General features: G+C 41.3%; 1 protein-coding gene across 1 annotated transcript; it reads left to right on the top strand.

Moving 5' to 3' along the window:
* Window positions 1-5,615: 5,615 nt before the first annotated feature.
* On the top strand, window positions 5,616-9,868 carry LOC147612931 (uncharacterized). The gene is made up of 3 exons (XM_086782206.1): window positions 5,616-5,717; window positions 5,832-8,679; window positions 8,882-9,868. The coding sequence occupies exons 1-3, from the start codon at window positions 5,655-5,657 to the stop codon at window positions 9,253-9,255; spliced, it is 3,285 nt and encodes a 1,094-aa protein (XP_086638332.1). The 5' UTR covers window positions 5,616-5,654; the 3' UTR covers window positions 9,256-9,868.
* Window positions 9,869-26,090: the final 16,222 nt, after the last annotated feature.

The raw sequence follows: 26,090 nt of genomic DNA, 5'->3' as shown, positions 1-26,090 counted from the left end.
TGAGATTGGCTGTGTTAATTTTCAAGTTATTTGTTGTGTTGTTGGCGATGTGAAAGATATTAAATCCAAATGTCACTCTATAAGGCGTGTGTTTTCAAATCCTTGGAATGTTTATGGTGTTAAGTTCTGGAGATTGTACTCTTCACTCATTAGGAGCCCTTTCTTATAAGTGTCATTTTTGTGGTGCACTAATTTAGAAATGTGAGGTGTCAAAAAATCTTGGACAATATGTGGGCAAACACTGTTGTGTAAGTGGAAATATCTCTTTACTGCCTTTAGAAAATCCTCCTCCTACATTGGTTGAGTTGTTACTTGGTAATGATAAATCAAGTAAGGATTACAAGAAGAATATACACTCTTATAACAATTCCCTGGTATTCGTTTCACTGGGTGCTCACTTGGATAATTCCATGGTACTACCTATCATCGTGTTGGTTCTACAATACCTGATGAAACACGAGATGTGGCTTCTCAATTTGCCCAATTATATGTATATGATACGGAGCATGAATTGGAGAATAGACTTCATGGGATGCCTTCTTTAAATCACAACGTGGTTGAAAGGTTGCAAACAATGATGTATGAACATAATCTGTATGCATGTGTACTTCGTGCAATGAGAGAAATGTTGTAGTCAAGTCCACATGCAGATTTGATAATGGTCATCACTGAGAGAAATGTTGCAGTCAAGTCCACATGCAAATTTGAGAGTGGTCTTAAGCTCAATCAACCTCAAGGCAATACTTGGTTCCTTCAAGAAGTGAGGTAGCTGCTATCATGTCGGGTCAAGGAGATGATTTTCATGTGGGGTATAGAGATATTCAAATAATGTCTCACACAGGTGCTATAAATTAAAGAATATCTAGCTTACATCGCTCATATATGCCTCTATTATATGTTTTTCTATTTCCTCGAGGAGGATGCTTGGCATGTTGGAATTCCTTTCCATGGTAGGAATAGAAAAGGTTCAAATGAGGAGGCAAAGACTGTAACTCAACGGCAATATTATGTATCTATATTACAGATAAGGGAAGATACAAATGCCTACCTTCTACGCTGTGGTTGACTTTTGCAAGAGTACATTGTTGATGCATATAAATGGCATGGAAGACTCAAGATTAGTATGGATACATAATAACCAGAAAGCATTGCATGATGAAGTATACCAAGGGCTTGCAAACATGGTTAATCTAAGCGATGGGGTCAATAGAATCTCTAGGGGCATTGCTGGACATAGGGTAGTTCTACCATCTACATATCCTGGGGGGGCTCGATATATGCATTAATTGTACTAGGTTTCAATGGCAATTGTTAGGAAGATGGGTAAACCTGACCTCTTTATTACCTTTACTTACAATCCTAAGTGGGATGAAATAAGCAATGCTTTACTACCGGGTCAGGTTGCCGACCTGACTTGATGGCACATGTCTTTTATGAGAATCATAAGGATATGATGCACTTATTGGTGAAAAAAGGTTTATTTGGAAGGGTAGTGGGATTTTTTTTCTATTATTGGATTTCAAAAAAGAGGCTTGCCACATGAACATATATTATTGATATTGGAAAGTGGATGTAAACCAATTGAGATTGCTGACTACATGATTTTGAAGGGTTACCTATTCCTGATAGATCAAGTGTTGCTACTCTCAACAATGGTTTGCTGATCGAAGAGATGATGTTTGATTGTGTTCAACAGGCTGATTTTTCTGTTTCCATGGAAAGGAGTCTAAATAGTTGTCAATCAAGAGCATTTGATACTATCCTTGAGGCCGTTTGTTTGAACCATGGTGGTGTTTTTTTCCTTGATAGACCAGGTGGATCAGGTAAAACATATCTTTATAATGCCTTGCTATCTCAATTGCATGGACAAAATCAAGTTTCTTTGGCATGTCCATCATCTGAAATTGCTACTTTGTTACTTTCAAATGATCATACAACACACTCACGTTTCAAAATCCCATTGGTTCTCAATGCTTCTAGCACATGTGGTATCGATAGCCCATTGGCTGAGGTGTTAAAGCTTGCAAGGTTAATCATTTAGGTTGAGGCTCAAAAGATGCATCGATATACATATGAAGCATTGGACAAGACATTGAAAGACATTATGCAAAGTGATATAGTCTTTGGTGGGAAAATTATGCTCTTTGGTGGTGACTTCAGGCAAATATTACCTATTGTGGCAAAGGGATTGCATGAGAAAATTGTCGATGCAACGTTCTGTTGGTCATATATTCGGAGATATGTGAATGTTTTAAAGCTCACCCAAAACATACGGGTTAGATAGAGTGCTTATGACTGTATACAACTAGAATTTTTCAAATGAGCTTTACAAATTGGAGATGGCTTTATAGGCCATCCAAACAATCAAGGCAGAGTGGTAATTCCACCATGAATGTTGATCTATGGGAACTCCCTTTTCAGTTTGGTAGAATGGGTATACAAAGATCTTCAAAGAGTGGAGGATTATGCATGCTTCTTCAAAGATCGTGCTATTTTTGCACCACGAAATCTAGAGGTTGATGAGATTAATGAACTAGCCTTGAGTGCATTGCCTGGTCTCGAAAGAGAATACCTCAATACAGATTCAGTTGTTTCTTCTGAGAATAACATAATATTGTATCCAATTGAGCACTTGAACAGGTTGAACTTAGGTGGTGGTTACTCTTCTCACTACTTGCTTCTAAAGATTAATGCTCCTATCATGTTGCTTCGCAATTTGGACCCTTGGTGGAGACTTTGTCATGGTGCCAGACTGATATGCAAGCAATTTCAGTCAAAGGTGATAGAAGTAGAAATCATTACAGGTACAAACATTGGAGACATGGTCTTTATTCCCAGGATAACATTCATACCAAATATGCTTCAATTGGCTATTGACATGAGAAGGATATAATTTCTTATGAGGCTAGCTTTTGGTATGTCAATAAATAAGTCCCAAAGACAAACATTGAGTGTGTTGGGAATTTATTTGGCCACACAAGTATTCACACATGGACAATTGTATGTTGCTATGTCATGTGTTAGATCATCTGGTGTAGTAAAAGAGTGTGTAAAGCATACTGTGGAACATGAAAGCAACATAGAAGGTTCAAATAGAGTCTTCACAACCAATGTTGTCTATAAAGAGGTATTGCAAATGGCATGCAGAAGAATGTAAATGTAATCTATGCCCAAAAGGCGGGAACGAGCTATTGATACAATAGCCTACGAACGCCAGAGACTACATTTATAGATATCTCTATAGTATCAATCAAGTATGCATTTGAAAGGAGAATGTTTGCAAAGATGTGACATGTGTAATCTATGTTGTCTGTCAATAAGTGTGCATGCTTTGAAGTTGATTGATGTTTCTTTTAGAATGACAATTATTTTTTTGTGATACAAAGACATATTAAAGTTAAAAAGAGGATGGAAGGAAAAATTCCTTCAATTTGTCTCTCACATTGACGCAACCCTTGCTGGTACTATTGAATTGATGTGTATAAATCTACTTACATTGAGATAAAGCCACCATATAGATCCACAATATGGAGTGCCCCATCTATTGCTCAAGGGGTGGTTCAAATTGTTAAGATGGCTGTAAGGGCTCGGTGAGTTTTTGTTTGTTTTTTTAACATTTGGATAAGCAAATGTTTTACTTTTGACTTGCTTTTATTTATTTTTCTTGCTTGATTCGAAATACTAAACCTCCATATATATATATATATATATATATATATATATATATATATAGAGAGAGAGAGAGAGAGAGAGAGAGAGAGAGAGAGAGAGAGAGAGAGAGAGAGAGAGAGACCTCAAAATCTTATGTAATGATTACTGTAGTGAGTGTCGTGTTTGATATCACGAGTATATTGCCTAGGATGGAAGTGGCAAGGAGATCATTTTCTTATGTAATGATTACTGTAGTGAGTGTCGTGTTTGATATCACGAGTATATTGCTTTTATTTATTTTTCTTGCTTGATTCGAAATACTAAACCTCCATATATATATATATATATATATATATATATATATATATATATATATATATATATATATATATATAGAGAGAGAGAGAGAGAGAGAGAGAGAGAGAGAGAGAGAGACCTCAAAATCTTATGTAATGATTACTGTAGTGAGTGTCGTGTTTGATATCACGAGTATATTGCCTAGGATGGAAGTGGCAAGGAGATCATTTTCATTTGTTTATGGTGATGGCAAGTTATTGAAGGTATTTTTCTTGACGATTGCTATAATATAGGCACATTGTTTACCATAATCTATTTTAATTTTCATGGCTCAATTGTAAAAACCCTCCATTTTGGGAAGGACAAGCAACAACAACTCTAATTATCAAACTATTAAAGAGCACATGTGTATTACGGTATATATTGAAACTTGCTTTTTATGTAGCTTTTACGTTTTATTTTAAAAAATATAAATTATTATTGATACATTCCTTTTGCCACAACATGGAATATCTTTATTTATTTGAGCCTAGATTATTGCTAGGTTGTATAGTTGAGACACTTACAATAAGAGCTTTGGACTCCTTGGAATTTACAATCTAAGATTGTGAAAGATTGTGGATCATCTTTATGTAGATGTAATGTTTGTAGACTATAGAAAGCCTAATAAGCTAGATTTTTGGCATAGGCAGCAATGGACATTACATAATTTTTCAATTTGTTATCTAGAAGCCTGTTCAAACACCACTTGTCTCAAATATTGATCCATCGAATGAGTTTTGTAAGGTTTTATCTTTTTTCTTTTTTTCTTTAAAAATTATATCTTGCAATATCTAATATTTTTATCTTAAATATATTTTTTTGGCAGATGGAGGCGAGGAGTATAGGCTTCCAAGGATAGATAATCCAGTTGCCTGAAGATTGTTTTAATGCTTTGCTTAGGTGTGTTTAAGATTGCCACCACTATATTGGATTGGAATGTTCAGTTCACATGGGTTGGAATGTTAGATGTATATTTGTGTCAAGTTTGTTGCTTTATTCAAAGAAAATTAAGTGCTTTAGGAGCTCCTACATGGATATATATGACAAGCCTGGTGTGTTCATATATAATAATAATAAGGTTAGCAAGTTGAGGATTATAAGTCTTATCTTTACTCACCTCGGAGGACGAGCTGTTTAATGTATTTTTTACCGGCTGAAATTTCAAAATCCGGAAAGAAATTGGAGTTTGTCTTGAAGAAAACCGGCCACAAACTTTTACCAATTTTAGTTATTAATTATAGAACCCCGCAAATCTCATCATTTTGAGCTAGAAAACCGGGTAGATTTCAATGTGTTCCTTTTTTTTCCATTGGTTGGGAAAAATGTATTCACGAGCACTGCTCTGTCGGTCAAACCCTTGGGTTTCATAGATGCAACTTTGTCAAAATTTATGGGCAATAATATGGCCTGTGAACTCTGAAGCTTCAAGAATCAAATTGGGCCCATAATATCGTTTCATTTATGAGGGTCAAATATAAGAGGCAAGGGAGTTTTTAATTTTGCTGACAAAGTGAACGTGATCACAATTTAGAGTCATGACTCGGCCTTGACTTCACTCACCGACTCACCACTCTGCAGTGTTGACTAAAGTGTCCCTCAAAAAACGTGCAGCTGATTGTTGACCTGCCTGTTTAAGATGCTGAAGTGACCTTACAGCAACAGGAATGAAGATGGGAGCTACACTTCCTGTTTGGATGCTGATCTGCCTTCAATTGTTAAGTGGCCAGGTAATCTATTGATTCTCTTGATATGTCTGTCCTCTTGCTTACATTTATTAAGAGCCTATTCCTGGTCTTCATTATTAGAAGTGGATGGATGAAGAGAGTTTTTGTGGTGGTCAGGCTGAAGCTATTATTCCTGTGGAGGAGGTGGATGCTCTGTTGCAGTTCAAGGCTCACCTCTCGGGCCCGTCACAGGCTTTGCTCTCAGGATGGCATGCAAACAATACACACAGCATTTGTAGAAGTGAATCATGGGTGGGGGTCACATGCCATCGGAATCGCTACTACATTGAGGCCATCAGCCTCGGGGCCGTTGGCCTCACAGGCTCTTTGGCGCCCCATCTCGGTAACCTCACTTCCATGCTCCACCTCGATCTCTCCAACAACACTTTCCTTGGCTCAATCCCCCCGCAGCTCTCTGGTTGTGCCTCTCTTCTCACGCTCAACCTTAGCTACAACCACCTCTCTGGCCCCATCCCTCCCTCCCTGAGCTCCCTCTACTCTCTGCAAGTTCTCAGACTTTGCCATAACCGCCTCACTGGCCCCATCCCCCTGCCTCTTCTCACAAATTGCACTTCCCTTGTCAGATTGGGCCTGTGTAACAATGCTCTCACGGGCCTCATCCCGACAGACATCTCCTCTCCATCTCTGGAATGGCTTGATCTCTCCGTAAACAACCTCACTGGCGGCATCCCTGCGAGCTTAGGCAACCACACAAGCCTTGCCCTGCTTTATCTCCACTCGAACCAGCTCTCGGGTTCAATCCCCTCCGAGCTTGGTTTGCTACATCGTCTGCAACTTCTAGCGCTGCACACTACTGGCCTCGAAGGAGTCGTGCCTCAAGGCATGAGCAACTGTACACAGCTTGTAGAGCTGGACCTCAGCTCCAACCAGCTGAGTGGCACCATCCCATCCGAGGTGCTGGCAGCCTTAACCGAGCTGGAAGTGGGCTTATGGTGGTCGAACAATCTTACAGGATCCATTCCTCCCAGTGTGGGCAATTGTTCGAAGCTTACCATCCTTGAATTCAGCTCCAATCAGCTCACTGGCCCCATTCCTACCCAGCTTGGCTTGCTAAGAAATCTTGAGAGGCTGTCCTTGAATGGAAACAATTTAACAGGAACTGTTCCTGAAAGCTTGGGCAATTGTACAAACTTAGCCTTCCTGCAACTCGAGACCAACCGCCTCACCGGTGCCATCCCCGGTGAGCTTGGCTTCATACCCAGTCTCCTCGTCCTGCTGCTAGAGGAAAACAGCTTGACGGGAGCCATCCCTTCTAGCTTAGGAAACTGCACTAGCCTCACAAGGCTTGAACTTTCCTTTAACCAGCTAACCGGCACCATTCCAGCCGAGCTCACACAGTTGGGGCTCTTAAGAGTGCTTTCATTAGCTAAAAATCTCTTATCAGGTGGTCTCAATAAACTTGACTTTGGTAACTTCACCAATCTACTCGGACTAGGGCTGCGAGTGAATAACCTATCTGGCTCTATCCCCACCGAGCTGGGGAGAATGCAACAGCTTCAACATCTAGACCTTGGTGACAACAGCTTCTCCAGTGAGATACCATGGGAGTCCTTATACAATTGTAGCCGTCTATCGTACATTTATTTGGCTGATAACTACCTTAGGGGTGGAATCCCAAACCTTTTCAAGGGGCTCCCAAACTTGCAAGTCCTATCTCTGAGCAACAACCTGTTGCAGGGCAGTATTCCAGAAGTGGAATCCTCTGGAAATCCTAGCCTCATTGCTCTGAGTTTGTCTTTCAATCAGCTGAATGGTTCCCTGCCCTCAAGTCTTGCTCATGCACTAAGATCACTGTCTCTCCTCTACTTGGATTACAATAATTTTTCAGGGTCTTTACCCTCTTGGTTGGGTGAACTAGTGGAGGTGCAGTCCATGGATTTGTCCCACAACAGCTTTGTTGGCTCCATACCAGAGGGCCTTGGTCTTTGTGTAGGTCTTATTGATCTTGGTCTCTCTCACAATCATCTCTCTGGAGATTTCCCCCAGCATCTAGAAAAGCTACTCTCTCTTAAAACACTTGATGTTTCTAGCAACAACCTAACAGGGGATCTACCATCTGTCTTGGGAAGATTGCCCAGCCTGCAATCTCTCAATGTCTCCTTCAACAACTTTACTGGTAGCATCCCTGCTGTTGGGGTCTTCAAGCACCTCAATGCAAGCTCCTTCCAAGGAAATCCGAAGCTTTGCGGCCCAGTCATTCACAAGCCATGCATTCAATACTCTGTCAAGAAACATATACATGATGGCAGGCAGCTCAGCCGGAAGGCAATTCTCGGTATTAGCTTGGCTTCAGCAATGATAGGTGGATCCTTGATAGTATTGGCATTGTGTTATTATTCTAAATGCAAATGCTTCCGACGAGTGGTGCCCAAAGAGGTGAACTGGTTGGCAGCAGCAAAACGATACACGGCAGAAGAGCTTTCAGAAGCTACTCAAGGCTATTCTCAGGGTAACCTCCTCGGGCAGGGTGCGCTTGCCACAGTGTACAAAGGAACACTATCAGATGGCATGGTGATTGCAGTGAAAAGACTCAAGGAGGTGTGTTTCCGCGAAGCTTTGTTGCAAGAGGTGCAGATACTCAGTAAATTGAGGCACAGGAACCTTGTTCGGGTCTTAGGCTGTGTCCTCAACCTAGATGTGAATGCCTTGGTGCTAGAATACATGCCAAATGGGAGCTTGGAGCAGTATCTGTATCAGCATGATGGGGATGGATTGAGCTGGAGGATGCTCACAAACATAGCACTAGGTGTGGCCAGTGCTTTGACTTACTTGCATCACGAGTATGGTGTGCCCATCATCCATGGAGACGTCAAGCCGCACAACATACTTCTAGACTCCGATCTCGAGGCACATCTTGCAGACTTTGGGCTTGCAAAACTGGTCTATGAGGAAGCTGTCTCCAAATCTTCCAACTTCAAGGGATCAATCGGCTATATGGCACCAGGTATATGGAACACTAATTAAAGCTTATGCGTTGAAGTTGTAAATGAATTGATACTTGAAGTCTCGATTTGATGAGGTGATGAACATGCCTATGCTGAAATTTACTGATTTTGCGTGCGCTTGATACATCATTCTAAGATGGGTTAAAAGCACAATGTTTAGAGACAGATTTGGGCTAAGTACTGTTGTTTTTGGGTTCCCAGAATATGCGTATGAAGCACGGATCACAACCAAGGTGGACGTTTACAGCTTTGGGGTGGTGGTTCTAGAGATGTTGACGGGGAGAAAGCCTACAGGACTCCCTGGATCGGAGAGCCTCCATGAATGGGTGAAAGCCAGGCTTGGTGAGGGTGTAAGATTACATGAAGAAGTGTTGAATCCATCTCTCTCTACTTGCGAGGCATCGCCCCGTTTTATTGACCGCATGATGGCAATGCAGCTTCTTCGAATGGGTGTGGCATGTACCCTAACGCAGCCTAATGACCGCCCCAATATGCAAGAAATCCTTTCATTTTTGTCAAAGCTAACGGGGGATCATTTTGATACAAGTATGGGAAGTGGAAATAGTGATGCATGACCTTTTGTACGAAGTGGAAAGAATGATGCATGAATTAACCGGTGATTCAACACAATCATAAGTGTTGCTCTCTCTCTCTCTCTCTCTCTGTCACACACACACACACACACACAGAGGAGGTATTTCCCTCAAAACATTGATGCGTTTTGGCATCAACATTGCTTCTTCTCCAACATTTTTCTAGAGACTGGGTAGCAATAGGCACTGTGTTGCTCCCCATATTTTGTTGCACAAAACTCTATTTTCAGAAATGTACACTTGTGTTTTTACGTTGTGGGTGTAAACAACGCAGCGTTATTTGAGGGGGGAAAGCACTTGGTTGATATGAGCGTTTGGTGTTTGGGCCCCTCTTCTTCCTCTTTGGCGACCTGTTCAAAAGAGGGTTTGTGGTCTTTCGTTGTGACAATGCTTCCTGGGCAAAATCGTGGTTTTTAGAGCATTAACGATAAACATGAAGGATTAACTCTGAAGACCAGAACTAGAGAGAGACAAGAGAGACTCTTGGAAAATCTACATCTTGTCTTGAATTGCTAAATGGATGAAAAGACAGAACTAGAGAGAGACAAGAGAGACTCTTGCAAAATCTATATCTTGTCTTGAATTGCTAAATGGATGAAATTTTTTCTTGCCACCATAGGTGTGGGTCCTTCATCACACACACACAAGTACCACAAGGGGTACCACTTTTACCAATATTGGCTAATTTTTATTAGGCAGTGGCCAAGCCTCGAGACGAAGTAACCCCACAAGGAATCACTTGGTGTAGTGGGCAAACACCCTGCAAGGTTAGAAAAGAGCCATGCACCTATGGTCGAAACCTCGATAACACCCAACTTCATTCACATCTCGTAAGGTGACCGGACAAGCAACACTCGCGCTTGGCATACTCCACAGTCTGGTCTGGTGACTCGTCCCTCCTCTCACACAATACGGGGGGAATTATTGTTAACCTTCAATCTTCTCTGATTTGTTCGTGACATAGCTATCTCTTTCGTGCGTGAAGATGAAGATGAAGCTGTGACGTCTTCTCCAACATACACATCATCTCTCACTTTGCATTTACATGCCCCTTTTGATCCAGGCAAACAATGTGACACACTTGCACATTATAGAATACACGTTGCATACTCCTTACAAAACCATTTGGGGAGTGTTAAAGTATGGTTCTCACTACCATATGTATGCACATGCAACCATATGCACATATCATGTACTACATGCACCGACAACTAGCACTCACCGAATACTTGTCTATTATACAATCCGTTGTAACTACTACCTACCTCTCTCCATCTATATTTAGAGAGGCTTACGTCTTGTAATAATCAATAGTCGTACATACATCAATACAATACTTGGTATTTGCACCAAATGTCACCTTCATCTCTATTTTCTACACACACAGCTTCCATGGAGACCTTAGCCTCAATCCCAAATCCTTACAAAATGCTCATCAGAGATCAAAGTCAGTAGTCAAAGGATGATGAGAGCTTGCTCAATGTGCCATGAAGTAATCATGGAGTGGCTACTAGTAGAGGCATCAACTACTGCTGCAGTCATGCTGAAGAAGGCCGAGGAGAAAGATAGAAGAAATACTGATGAAAGAGGTTCAATGAATCTTGACGAGGCAGTTGGGAAGTGGATGAAGAAGTGTTGCAACATGGAAAGATCATTGTTATAGACACCAAGCAGTCATTAAAACACAAAATGATTTGCAAGGGTCCACCTTCAAGAGAGAAGTGGGCCATTCCTTGAAACTAACTCAAGAACTAGGACATGCAATCAAGTAGTCTGGATCGTTAGTAGAATTCCCTCCAATTCAACATTTAGAATCAATGCATGTGTTCCTGCTGTGAGTTTTCCCAATAAGCTTTTGACTGTAAATGTTCAAATATGTGTCATTGTAATGTAGTGAAAAGGTAGTGGCCTCAAAACTTGTGGATTCAATCCCCCCTCTCTACATAAGTAAGGACACTAGCTCTTGGGACGGAATCACAAGGGTGTGTGTTCCCTAGTAGGTGGGCATGAAAGTTCCAATCCATTCCGGTCATCCCCCAAGCTTGACACTCCACAATGGGGACAGTGGACATTGGAGCATTAGGTTGAGGAGTAAAAACCCAAAAGCTACTTTTAGGATTCTTGGTTTGGGACGTTATGATGGTTTATGGGGATGGATTGACTTAGTCACAAAGAGCATGTTACGCCGACCATAGCCACCACCATAGCACAAGAGGACAAGGAGCTCTAGTCACCACCCAACCATAGAGAGGAGTGTACACCACACTCCTGGGCACTTATAGGGGCTTGCCTACCCATAGGCCTATCTAGCTACCCAAGTGCTTGGACTCGGGTGCCCTCAACCCTAGACCTCGGCGGATGCACTCGCTGTCGGCACTTCAGCATTCGGGCTCCACATCTGATCAATTTCTCACGTGCTGTTACATGCTACGTGACATTACCCCCTCTTAAGAATAGTTTTCTTTCGTGAAACAAACTGGGGAAAGATTTTGGTAAAATATATTTAATTATTCTAATGTTCATGCCTCCCTTGACCTATCTTTCTAGTTAACAAGTGTCTACAATACAGAGTATGCCTCGTGTTTCAGTCTCTATCCATAAATCCTCTTTGGTTCAAATGGAAGTGGTCGTAACTGTAAGGAAACAACCAGAACTTGAAGGAGACTTTAAGACAAACTACATTGCCTGGGTAATACACTGTTTTCACATGCCATTGACATGACAAACTAAATATACTCGAGAGCTCTCCGACAACTCAACTTTGTAGCTCGTTGTAGACTATGCTACTTAGCTACGCTACCAATGTGCTGAATCTTCTCCTTATATAGATCTAAAACCATAGGAGATCTAGACTAGAATCCATGCATCAACTTGAATGAAGTAAATCTAGTCGGTGAATATTTATCTCAATTGGATTGCTTTCTACTCATATATACACAAGCATATGCTCTAGAAATCGGTTGACCTTTTGATTTGACCATTAAACTCCAGATGGTCGGCCGTACTCATACTTAGAATAATATCCAACTTGTTGAAGATTTTCCTTCAAAAGTAACTATCAAACTTTCTATCTCTATCCTACATTATATCTATGGGCATACCATATAGTTTGTAGTGATGTTTGATAAAGAGCCTAGAAAACTTAAATGTTTTCACATCTTTTAGTTGGAATAAACTTTGCCATATTGGTCAACCTTACCTCTCTTTTTTAAGAAGTGTTTTTGTTCGCAAAACAATAAAAAAACTATAAACAAGTGTCCATGTATGCAAACCATATGATCATCTACACCTGCAATTTCCTTAAGTACTACGACAAGGAAAGCAAGTCACACAACATGTATTTTCCTTTAGTACTACGACCAAGGAAACATGCAGCACTTGTGTTTTATTTGGAAACATTAAACCATAGTTACCACTTGCAACTATAAAAGATGTCAATAGAACACAAACTGCTATTAAGGCATCGAATAATATCATGCCTTTGTTTATGCTAGAAGTTTTTCAAATCCTCAAAAACTTCATATTGAATGTGTTCCAACATTTAAGGAATTTCTTTGCATGTTCTACAACATCAAAGATGTTTTTCTCTTCCACATGGACTTTAGTTCAACTCGTAATTGTTACAAGTTTTTTAGCAAATTGTTCTACAATGTAGTAAAATTCAATTAATATTAAACATAGCATAGGGATAGGTACACTTTCCCCTCTCAAAATGTTCTTGCATACTTCAAGAATAAATTTGAGTCTTTGTTCTTCCTAGACAATTCACACATCTTACATAGACAACGTCTATGTTATCTATAGTGTCTACGCACTACTAGAAATCAAGAGTAACTTGCAAGCAATGAGAGTCCTGCAACCTCCAAGCCCATTAGTAAAGACATGCCTATCCACATGTCTACTCCCCGGACAACCACTATGGGTGCCTAGCACTATAACCCTATGACTCAACAACCAACAATGTCTCTACGGACATGTATATGGGCTACCACACTGACATGTAAATGTTAGTAGCACCATTTAGATACACCTAGTGGGCTCATTAGACACAGTGCTCTACTAGGTCAATTAATAGACAAACCAGTCATAAATTATTCTCAACTATAGATAAAAAGTCGTAAACCATTTTTAACCACACACAATGGTTTACTACAGAGCAAGAATTGAGAAATCCTTTCTGTTTAATCGATTTATATATACATATTCTACGATATGTGGTTTAGGTATGCCTCTAACACACATTACATTGATGGACAAACAAACTCAATCTCTGTACTTTGAGATTACTATGATATAAACATCACTCATACAATTTGTGTTTAGCACCAATATGAAGTCTCACATATAACATTTCCTTCTTGTCTCCTCATTACAGTGGCAATGCATTACGTACTCACATAGGTGGTAATATACTACCCAACTATAATTGATGACAAACAAGGAATATTGAGTCCTTGTATAGACTTCATTAAATATTTTCAAAACATAAATTAGTACAAGTTAGCTTTTTTTTTGGTGATGTTTGCTTGGTAAAGTTGAACTACATCCACTTTACCCTATCTATCAAAACTCCAAATCCTTCCCTCGATTTGGTTGAGTAACTCCATACTCATGGGGATATACTCTTCCCCGAATTGAAATATCAAAACTCCAAATCCTTCCCTCAATTTGGTTAACTCCATACTCATGGATATACTCTTCCCGAGTTGAAATATCAGAAGGAGCCATCTCTTACAAGATGCTTGAGCCACTTACAGGTCACCACCACAACATGTCAACATTTTTTTATGTCAAATGATGTTGGTGCATTATTGACTTATTTATGTTAATAATGTAAAAATTTTAAGTAATTACGTCAATATAAAATCCCTACTAGCATGCCAAAGATCACATGTGCATGTACCTGTGTGAGAGTAAAGAGCCATGAGTTTGTAGAGGCCATGGTCTTCTATGCCTTGTTATAGGATCCTGTGAGTGAGAGGGTCATGAATGATCACAGAGTTCTCCATAAATTCCATCTTAGTGCCCAATTTTCATATCGCATGTAAAGAAAAGAGATGGAATCGTAAATCTGGAGGAAATACCACTCTCAAGGTGTGCTTTCCTCTATTGACATCTGGAATGAGGGGCATTGTCCCTTCGCCAAGAATGGGGACAATAGAGTTATCTCCAATGGTAACTCTTTTGCACGATGTTGCTACAATTCATCAAGCCAATCCTTGTTGTTGCGACTAATAAGTCATGCATTGTGTGGCACTACTATCCAAAATCCACTGAGGAGAGTTGGAACAAGAAGGAAAACCCTGCTCTACCATTGCATGGGGAGGATCGAACTCGAGATCAATTAGGGTGATGAAAGATGACTCCTCCACAACTTTGGCAGATGAGCTCGTCCCTTTGTCTTTTGACTTCCCTTCCAAGTCTCGCATGATGCGACTCCGGAATTGTTGCCATAAGTGCCCCTATTTGGAGCAGTAATCACAAACCTGCTGGTTGGCCATAAGAATTAGGAGTTGAAGAACCCTTCAGCTTTGCATCCTTAGAGTCCTTGGAGTCCTTAGAGTCCTTTAGGGTGCATACGCATTTACTGAGCTAAAACCTCTGAGTAAAAAATGCCGAGCTATAATTTTTCACATGGATTGTATGAACTCTTCATATTTTGCAGCTGTCACACGGAATCCAAAACATTATTGTCCGTGTAAGGTGTAACATTATCAACTGGAGGTAGATTACGTCGTACCTCCTAAGGTTACCTTGGTGGAGATGGAACAGGTGCCAATATCTCCTCGGGGGCAAGAGTGTTAGTGGGAAATTCTTATTCTGGTGGGGAGAAGGAAGAGTAGATACATCTAGCTTGTGAAGAAGTAGTAGAAGGCGTTCTTGGATAGGGATCAAGAAGCCTATTGGTGATATTAGTATACACACGGTAGGTGTTATTGAAAAAAGAAGATGGACCCTCATCCGCACCGTGACCCGAACTAGGGGGTGGGTGGCTAGGTTTATGAGCTTGGAAAAAGGTTTGAATTTCAGGGATTTATTCGTTATCCACATCTGGGTAATTTATGTGAGTTGCATCAAAATTATTGCTTAAGTTGGTAAGCATAGCCTCTAAATGCTTATGGATATTAGTATATAGCTTAAGGATGCCCACTGGGTGATATAAGGTAGACTCACAAAGATTTAAATGTTGGTGAGTATTATATACTTCTAACCACCCGTGTGACTGATTACCCATTGATAAGTATTAGCCACAACCTCGTAGTTGGCTGGTGTTGGTGGTATGTCATCTGGAACAAACAGGTCGAGTTTGTCGACCTTGTTGTCCAGAATTTTGAATTTTGTAAGACACGACACCAACTACGGAAGTTGAGGAATATTGGATGCAAAGGATAAAAGAAGATATCTTGTGGGTTAGCTAATATCAGATCCCCCCTCAAAATGCCCATAATGATGGTTGGATCATCATCTTGCTTGTTTGGTATTTTGTTTAATGAGGGTTAATTCTCCTAAACCTATATCTTCAGATAAGTTAATGTCATATTGAAGTAATGAGAGTGTTAGTGTAGACAAAAACAAGGTAAGAGTTTGAGAAGGGGCCCGAGGAGTTACTGGCAATTGTCCCAATTTCGAGGCGCGCTCAGGAGGGTACGTAAGTCATTTGTGGGCTCTGGCCTTTGAATCCTTTCCTGTGTAGCCAGGTTGGCGGGCCAGTTCTTGCATCATGCGGATATCAGCGTTGTTTGCTGAGCTCTGTAGAAATGGCTCTATTTCTCTGATCATCCGCTCACCATCCAACGCTTCGAATCTTCTTATTGCCACTTCTTGTGCTCTTCTGGCAGCAGTAGCTTCTCTTTGATTGGCCTCAGTAATTTGAGTTACCTGTTGTGTTGCCAATCTTTGTGCATCCTGTAATTGGTTTTGTAGTTGTGATATTGTCTCTTGGCTTCTTTGCACCTCTATTTGGTTGGTGAGTGATGACAATTTCATTGAGAGCCTTCAGTTTTTTCGTATGCGCTTTGTTAACTTGCTCTCGTTCCTGTTGCAGTCCTTGTACTCTTTCTTGTTCTTCTTTGAGGTTGGCTGTGAGGAGCTTTATTTGTTGTCGAAGCATATCCTCATTACGCTTTGCACTCTCCTGGTACTCTTACATTTCCTTGGCATGCCTAGTTGTTAGGCTCTGTGTATGTGAGTTATCTCCTTTTGTATCTGCTCCTTTGCTTTCTCTAACCTTGCATTCAAGTTAGCATTCTCATTTATTTTTTGTACAATGGTTTGACTCAAAACTAAGTGATTGCTCTCTTATGCAATGTATCTTGTTTCATGTTATTTTGCAGCTTGTAAACTCTTTATGATTACTTCTTTATGAGTTTCCTCTGCTGCCACCAAAGTATTCGTGCATTAGTCTTTTCTAGCTGCTTCCATAGGCTGGCGTTCCTGTCGTATAGCATGTGTATTGTCAGCAAATGGCAACGCCATACCTTCTATTCCTATTCCCAGTTGGTACTAGTGACAGCACTTATTTTTGTAAGGGGATCATGAATACAAAGTATCTTTAACACTTTGTATTCGTGCATTGGTCTCTTCTAGCTGCTTCCATAGGCTGGCGTTCCTGTCGTGCAACACGTGTATTGTCAGCAAATGGCAACGCCATACCTTCTATTCCTATTCCCAGTTGGTACTAGTGGCAGCACTTATTTTTGTAAGGGGATCATGGAGTAGTGTGTCAAGGCCTTCTAATGTATCCTAGAGGAATTGTTGAGAATCCACCTCCTTGAAAGAGACAAGATGCGGCAGTGGCTCATCTTCTTCAATCTTCTTTGTTTGCTTGGCATGGACGTCTCTCTCGGGAGTGTGGCCTCTTACTAGATTTTGCTGGCTTCTCCAATTCTTGTTACGCAACTGATGCCTCCTCGTGTGCTGGTCCTTCTAAGGTATGATCTTTTTGTGTTTGTTCTTCAGCTTCCTCTGTGGTTATCTCCACTAGTTGTGAATCCTTGAGCAGGGAGAGGTCTTTGAATATTAGTTGTGCAGGGCTCATTGGAGGGGAGAGTTGTTGGTGTTGTTCTTGCACAGTAGGGCTTTGTAGTTTTTCTTGGAGAGCCTCTTGGTATGTCTTGATCTCTGATGCCACAACCATTTTCAATTGCTGAGATTCTGTGGTGACATCCACTAGTAGCCCTCTCATCCTTTTGTCAGTCGTCTTCTTTTGATCTTTCTTGATTGACTTTATGAGCTGTTTTGTCTCCATTAACACTGCTTGTCCTTCATCCCCCCTTCCAGTAGATTCGGTAGGTTGACTGGGGATTAGGGCTAGCGATAGGCTTTCCTCTAGTTCATTTTTCACTGGCCGTTGTGCCACATGGTTAAGTATTTGTGTTCACAGGTATGGGTTGCTGAACCTTCGACTAATGTGCCTTGAGATAATTTTCCATTTCTTTGTGCATGAAAAAGGCCCAATCATCCTCCTTCTCTTCATGAGCTTTGGCAATCCTGTTAAGGCTAACCCTATTGTACTTGTGAACTGGTTTGATTTGCATCATCAACGACATTCCTCTACAAGCTTTCTCCATGGCTTCATCCTTGATGTTCTCGTACTCTACCCCATTGGAGTTATAAGAATCTCTCTTTAGCATCTCCTTGATGGGCATTGTATCTATTGTGTGTCTATGGGCCTTGACTACCATGGGGAGCTATAAAGCGTCTCTGATGAGGTCTTCTGTTATAAGCTCCTCTTCCGTGGTACCATCTGCCTTTGTAATTTTTCCTCTCTTAGTCTGCTTGTCATATGTACGGAGATATTCTATGCACAGGTCTGTGTCACTCTGGGTAGCACTATAGCCATTCTGTGAGGCCAACTTTTTCCAACTTATCTTTTACTTCCGCATCTTCCAATAGATGGAGGCACTCCTTACTGTGGCACTGTAGAGTGATTTTCCCATGTGGTGTAGTGACCTGTTTTCTGATGAGAGTTCCCTGGAAGGACTGGGCGTAAGGGCCCAAGAAGTTGGTCCTCAGCTTGCTGGCACTCTGGGACCCTGTGGCACTGCTAGCTTGTGTTGGAGGTGGTTGCTACTGGGACTCAGATTCTAACATAGACATCTGTACAACTATATATTGTCAGTCAAATGACTGGTGGAAGCCACCTTTTTTCTTCCCTTTTTTTTTGGCTTTTTGTGTTAATTAGTGTTAGTATGTGAGGGAAAGGTTCGTGAGGGCCTTCCCATATAGTAGAAGGTGTGAATTTGAAGGTGTGAAAGGTTTCTCCCGTGAGAAGCAGCAGACGTGAATGTGACGCGTGAATGTGAAGGTCTCACGTGAAGATTGGGGACATGAAGGTCTCACGTGAAGATTGGGGATGTGAAGGTCCCCCGTGAAGATTGGGGACGTGAAAGTCTCCCGTGAAGATTGGGGACGTGAAGGTCTTCCATGATATTTGGGGACGTGAAGATTGGGGATGTGAAGGTCCCCCGTGAAGATTGGGGACGTGAAGGTCCCCCGTGAGGATTGGGGACGTGAAAGTCTCCCGTGAAGATTGGGGACGTGAAAGTCTCCCGTGAAGATTGGGGACGTGAAGGTCTTCCATGATATTTGGGGACGTGAAGGTCTCCCGCCATGAAGTTTGGGGACGTGAAGGTCTCCCGCCATGAAGTTTGGGGACGTGAAGGTCTCCCGTGAAGTAGTAGACTTTACCAACTTTTTGTGACAATGAGGCTAGATTTTTAGTTTTATACACCTTATGTATTCATGTAGATTTTTCTTGGAAGGTTGATATCTTATGTTTTTACATTTGCATTTTACATTTTCATTTGTTGATCAATCCATGAAGCATGTAATAATAAGCAAAAGAGATATAATTTCAACACCTGTCCCAAAAAAAATATACAGATTCAAAAGAGACAACAAAAACAAAGAACAAAAAATAAGGAAAAGAAAAGTATAGCTCCCACTTGAGAGGTCGAAAAAGCAATGTCGGGAGCAAGGAGTTGAATGCACGCAAGGAGTCGATGAAGGAAAATGTGAAATCACCAGTGAAAGTGACGAAATCAAGAAAGAAAATCGATTTTATAGCGTAGCCGTTGGACAAGGCGGCTACGTTAAATGAATAATCCACGTGTCAATTTGTGATTGGTTCCACAATTCTTACCGTTTCATGACATGAACTTCTTTTTGCACTTTTTCACGGTGTGAAACTCTAAAAAAGGTTCACGTCGTGAAATAGTTTGGGGTACTTCATGGCGTGAAACACAAAAAATAGTTCACGTCGTAAAACATTTTGGGTACTTCACGGCGTGAAGTATTTTTCTGCTGTTTCACGTAAAGTTTATAGAATCAAATTTTTTGTGCTCAAACACACCCACATGCACATGATGATGCATTTCTTTTCTTTTTCTTTTAATTTTACCATGGAAACCAAAGGTTTTCTCTCGTACCTCTAGGCATTTTTTGATGAAATCTTTTTAATTCTAATTGGGAGATTTTTAGTGTTCCTTCCACCCAATTAAATATTTTTGTTGATGTGTCTAGTTGTGTATTGCTTATACTGAGAGGAGACCCTTGCTTTTTCCTTCACCCATCTTGTTCAATTTTGCATTTACTGAGGGTATTGTTGTTGCTTGTGTCATCTTCAACTCAGGTTACTAAATTTGCTTACTTCTCCACACAAGTTCAGGTGTGGGGTTTGTCCTTTTGGGGAGTTGATGCTGAAAGCTCTTACCCTCTTTTGTGTATTGATTCGAACGTGTTGTGGAATCTGTCATAGATTTTCTTTTGGGTAGCCATGCTGTTGTATTGCCTTGATAGTAGCCTTGTGCCCATAGTAGGTCCTTTCGGATCCATTGTTGAGACGACAGTCATGAGGCTTCTGCAAGTTCTTGACCTTCTGCCACTTTGTGGGTCATGTCAATGGTTGACTTTTGACATGGGTTCTCTTATGATAATGTTCATCATTGATTGGTTCCTTCCTCTCAGGTTGACCCCTTGCGTGAATCTTGGGTACCCATTTATATGTACTCTTTGTATGTTGGGCTTTGTGTAGGCAATTTGAACACGATGGATGTAGATTCTGTTTTCTAAGGTACTACTTCTGCAGCGATTTGTTTGCCTTGATTTTCCGATGTCCATAATGGTATGGACATGAGTTTTTCACCCGCCGATGGTTAGCGAGGTTGTTTTGTCTTCCCATTGGATATTGCACTTGTTGGCATAGATACGGGATCGTCCTAAGATCGTCTCCTCTTCAATTGTACCTACAGGCATTACAAACACCTTTCCAACCAAGGGATTATTACTGATGGAAATGTTAACATTTCAATACCCAACAGCCTTTGTGGTTGTTAAGTGCACACTATGAACTTTTGCATCCATGTGTTCCAGGTTTGGTCTCCCTAAGGCTATCCAAGTATCATATGAGATTAGGTTGTTGCTCGATCCTGTATCTATCAATGCAACACTTGTTGCAATGCCCTTATTTGTTGTGAGTCCCAACTTGAGTCTTGCTAGTTCAATGTTTAGATCCTCTTCGTCCACCAGGGTTATGGACGCCATGTTGACATGAATTAGGCCCTTTTGCATTTTAGCTTTTGCTTGCCTGCTGGCTTTAGCCTCGTCTTGCTGCGCCTGCTGGATCTTTTCTTTTGCTAACTGCTTCTGTTGTTTTAAGAGGTGTTCTTGGAAGAGCATCTCATGGGTTAATGGTCCAAAGTATTTTTTTAGTTTACTCCCATTGACATAGCCCTCCATTTGGATGCCATCAATTGTCTCTATTCAGACAGACCCTTGAGGTGTGATTTTTGATACGCGGAATGGTCCCAGACCGTGGTATTTCAGTTTCTTTTTCCTAGTGCTTCCCACACCATACATGAGGACAAGGTCCCCCATTTTTAACTCTTTTTACTTGAGGTTTCTATCAAACCAATGTTTTCTATGCAACTTTTCAACCATGAGTCCGTGTGATACTATCAATCGGGTTTCATCCAGTTTTTCCAAGTCAATTAGCTTTTCAGCTAATGCATTTTCAATTAGACGTAATTGTATAGCAATTCTTAAGCTTGGGACTAAGTATTCCATGGGAATAACCGCTTCAACACCATAAGCTAGACGGAAAGGAGTATATCTTGTGGCCACCTTGTAGGATGTGTGGTAGGCCCAAAGAGCTGTTGTAAGATTATGCTCCCAATCTGTTCAACTTGCTTCCACAATTTTTGTCAGGAAGGTACACAAAATCTTATTGGTACTTTCTGCTTGACCATTTTCTTGGGGGTAGTATGGTGACGATTTACGATGGATTACCAAGAATCCTACAAGAAGCAATCGATTAATCACCTCATTAATGAAATGTGAGCCACGGTTACTCACCAATTCCAATGGGTAGCCGAATCATGATATGATTTGCTCATATACAAATTTCGCAGTATCTGCTTTCTTTGAAGTTCTGGCCTCCGCCCACTTTGTGAAATAATCAGTGGGCTACGGCCATCAAACTTATAAGCCCCACAAAATCTATTGCCCATTTCTCAAATGGTTGCGTGACAATGATGGGGGTTAGTGGCATCTTGTCTCTTTTTGCGGCGAGATAGCAAAACGTTGGCATTCTTCGCATCTTTTGACGAACTCATTAGCGTCCCCAAATAACGTGGGCCACCAGAGTCTAGCTTGGAGCACCTTTCAGGGCTGTAATTTCTTCGGCAAAATGCCCATATGCTATCTCGGAATGAGACTCTTCTAGTATGGTCACGAATTCATCCTCCCTTACGCATCGTCTGAGCACATTGTCTTTGCCCAGTCTATACAACTCTCCGGCAATCAATTGATATGGTGTTGCAAGCTTGATAACCCTCCACATCTTATTCTTATTTAAGGGTACATCCTGAGGGAAGCCATAAGCTAAATACTCTGAGATCTCTTCGCTCCACTCTGGTACCATATCCACCATTTTGAATAGACAAGCATCAGGGAGGTCATCATTGACACACCAGTTTTGCTGGTTCTCCATTTGGAACTCTGGACAGGTGGTCGGCCAACACATGTTGTGTTCCCTTCCTTACCGTGACAGTAAAGTCAAAGTCCAACAACAATAGTAGCCAATGTGTGATTCTTCCTGTGGTGCAAGGTTTATTCACACTAGATATAGCAAAGCTTGATGGTCCACAAAAAATATGAATTTGTTAGCCAAGAGATAATGTCGGTATTTCTTGACTGCGTAGACCATGGCCAATTCTTCTCTTTCGGTAGTGGTGTAGTTCACCTCTGCATCATTCAATTCTAGCAAAGCAAACTGGATAGTCCAATTTGAATTCACCAGGTTAGCATGTAACCAATTGTAAAATTTGACGCATCGATGTGTACGTGGAATATAAGATCCCAATTGGGGGGTCGCAAAATGGGTGTACTTGCCAAGGCTTGCTTCAAACGATCATAAGCCTCTTGACACTCCTTGGTCCACTCAAAGACAATGAGCAGTTTATACAAGGGTCTGGCTATCTCTGCATAAAATACGATGAAGCATCCATAATAACCCACATGACCCATAAACCTTTGCACACCTTTGTAGTTGGTGGGGGCGGTGGTAGTTCCAAGATCAACTTGACCTTGCTATCATCAGTGGATATGCCATTTTTTGAGACTGTGTCCTAGTATCACACCATGCTTGACCCAGGACTAGCACTTCAAAGGGTTTAGTGATATCCGATATAATTGGCAATGTTCAAACACCTTCCTCAAATAGTTCAAATGATCTTCCCATCGAGAATGTCCACATAGATCATCTCAGTAAACACTTCCAACCACTTTTGCAAGTAGTCCTTAAAAGATGTGCACATGAATCTTTGAAAGGTTACCGAGGCATTTGTCAGACCGAATGGCATGACCTTGTAAGAGAATGTTCCCCACATGGTATTGAAGGTAGTCTTATGTTGGTCTTCTGGTGCTATGGACACCTGATTGTACCCTAAAAACCCATCCAAGAAGCTATATGCTTCCCTTCCAGCCACTCTTTCCAAGACATGTTCGGTATACGGTATACAGTAATGGTTAATGGTCCTTTCGAGTGGCTACATTTACTTTCTTAAAGATCGACACATACTCTCAATTTTCCATTCTTTTTAGGCACCATCACAATGGGTGATAACCAATCCATATGTTTGATCGCATAGATAAAGTCAACAGAGCTTATCAATTTCCTCCTTTACAATTGTTGCATACTTTGGATTCATCTGGTATGGTTTCTACCTGGCAGGCCGTGATCCTTCCATAATTGGAATGGTATGTTGTACCACCTCGGGTGGTACCCCTTTCATTTCTTTTTAATTCTAGGCGAAACAATCCTTGTATTCCTTGAGAAGAGCAATAAGCTCTACTTCCTCTGTGCAGAGGTCAAATCCTTGGCAATATATATGGGCCTTGCTTCTTCCCGTGATTCTACAATATCAACCTCCTTGACTTCTACCACGCCATCGTATGATGTCGATAGCCCTTCCTCTTTTACCCTAGTGGCTGTTAACCGGACCACTCTTCGATCATCAATTATATAGTTCTTGAAATGGTCAGGCACTGTTGTCCTCATTATCTTTTTTGGTTTTTTCATGATTTTCTTGGCCTCACGTTCTGCCTCTGTGAAAGCTTGGTTGCATTTTTGGCATCCTAATTTTTTAAGTTTGGGTGTATCGGTTTCCTTAAGAGTGATTTTCTCTATATTCCTCCCTTCTAATGATATTTTACTCAACTCTTCGCCCCAATCCTTAGAGAATTCATCATGTACCCTTGTAGCCTCAAGGTATCTCAACCATTGGGCATCCATTGGTTTGCTTCGCAGCAATGCGTTTCATCAGGCTAGGTACCGTTTTTGTCTTCACCATCGCCTGATGCATTGATTACTAGTATGAAATCGTGCCACGGTACCTTATGTACTTGATGTCTCTTCCACTGACTCCCTATCCATGGTTTGCCAATCAACCATGCAGATAGAAGTCATAGGGATGTTTCCAGATTCCAAATACTAGGTTTCCTTAGGTTGCATCACATCAATTGTGGCCAACACATGCATCCAATTCTCACAGAAGTTCAGGCAAGGTAGTGATGCATACATCTCCGTATCCTCCTCATCCTTGGTTTCTCCCTCTGTGGGCTGGCATATCTATAGGGATGTGGTTCGCTCCATTATGATCGAGTCGTTACCAAACAATTGCCCTTCCATGGGGTGTGCCTTCCATTGTCTTAGATCAATCTTCAATGTTTGTGAGTCCCTGCGTATATATACATGATCCAAATCCCAATCATACACCAATTTTGATTCCCTCATGAAAGGTCGTCCTAATATTATGTCATATGTATTAGGTTGGCATAGCAAGTCTATGACCACAAATGTATGATGATATTGAAACGTAAAGAGTCTGAACTTCACATTTTCCAAGAGCCCAATGGGTCTTGAAGATGTTCCGTCAGCCATCTTATATCTGCTCTTTTTAGATCCAGCTTTCCCCAATTTTCCCAGCAATGTTTGGTAATGATGCTAACACCTGCCCCACCATCCAGGATGGCCAACGCCTGGTATCCATTATGATGAATCAGAATGGTAGCATTCGTGTCGTCACTCTCATAGTAGCATCCCAGTTGGTTAACTGGTATCTTAACCACTTGCGTTTCCTTTGTATGCCTCAAGGGTCTTTCTACCAAGGGTGGCAGAGCCTCATCCATATTCTCTGTTGGCCTTAAACCTCCTTCGACCCATTCTTTTACATCTGTCTATAGGGTGGGTGAATTGCGTAATAACTAACCCAAGGGCATCTAGACAAGCGTGGATAACACAGCTGCTAGGCTTCCTATACCCATGGGTTCCTTGGATATAGAGTGTTCTTCCCATTGAGATGTCTCGTATTCTTCCACGAGAGGAAGGAATGAATGGATCCTCCCAACTCCTTTTCCTCGAACATTCTAGTCATTGTGTTTGTTTGGGAGTCAGCTTTAGTTCCTTCCGGAATCGGGGTGGGTAGGTTTAAAGCCCTATTGTTGCGGGGTCGTACATCCTGTGGATAGATTGTATCCCTTACTCGACTGGCCCTAGGCTTAGTTTCATGAATTTGTTGGTACTTTTCAACTAGGGCCTTGGCGTCTTCTAACTTCCTTATCTCTTCGTCAGCATTAGGATATTCACCAATGTAAGATCCCTGTCCCCACCGCGCAACAACAAATTCAGGAGAGCCCAGCAGAAGTAACACTTCTTGCACGGGGCAGGGTCCCACACTCCGGGCCTCACCCACCACAGATATCCGGACAAGAGACTAATCCATCGGTTCTTCCAAAACTGAACCCGGGAAAACTTCCTGTGCCCGGAAAGCACGGGCGATTCCTCCAGGATAACTTTTCTCTAACGTAGTCAAAAGCCTTAACTAACTGAACTGATCTGACCAAACCCGTAAGTCCCATAGTTAGATCAGGAAAAAGATTGCACTTGGATCATAGAGACCAACGCTTTTTTCCTCATTGAGAGGCACAGCCGTTGATTCTTTTCCAAAGAACAATTTTTGTCTAGGATTTACTTCATCTATCATACCATAACAGAATAGAGTCTCAAATTAGGGATCCATCAGTCCAGCCTAACCCCAGTCCCGTGGGTTAGCCAACCGCCCAACCACTGTAGTGATGGGATCCAATTAAGAATTTGGTTAGGTTTTGTCCCGGCGAGTACCAGGGAGGAAAAGATTTCCTAGGCCCCCTAGCCGGATATTCATGCAAACTTAAAACTAGTCACACCACTTACACACCCAATATGAAATTGCCTTTTTCACAGAATCAACTATCTTTAAAAACAATCATTTAATGAA

The sequence above is a fragment of the Cibotium barometz genome, chromosome 44 (genome assembly GCF_041138505.1).
Source record: "Cibotium barometz isolate CiBa-2024 chromosome 44, ASM4113850v1, whole genome shotgun sequence".
Lineage (NCBI taxonomy): Eukaryota > Viridiplantae > Streptophyta > Polypodiopsida > Cyatheales > Cibotiaceae > Cibotium > Cibotium barometz.
The sequence above is the reverse complement of the archived record's forward strand: the minus strand, read 5'-3'. Positions and strand labels throughout refer to the sequence as shown.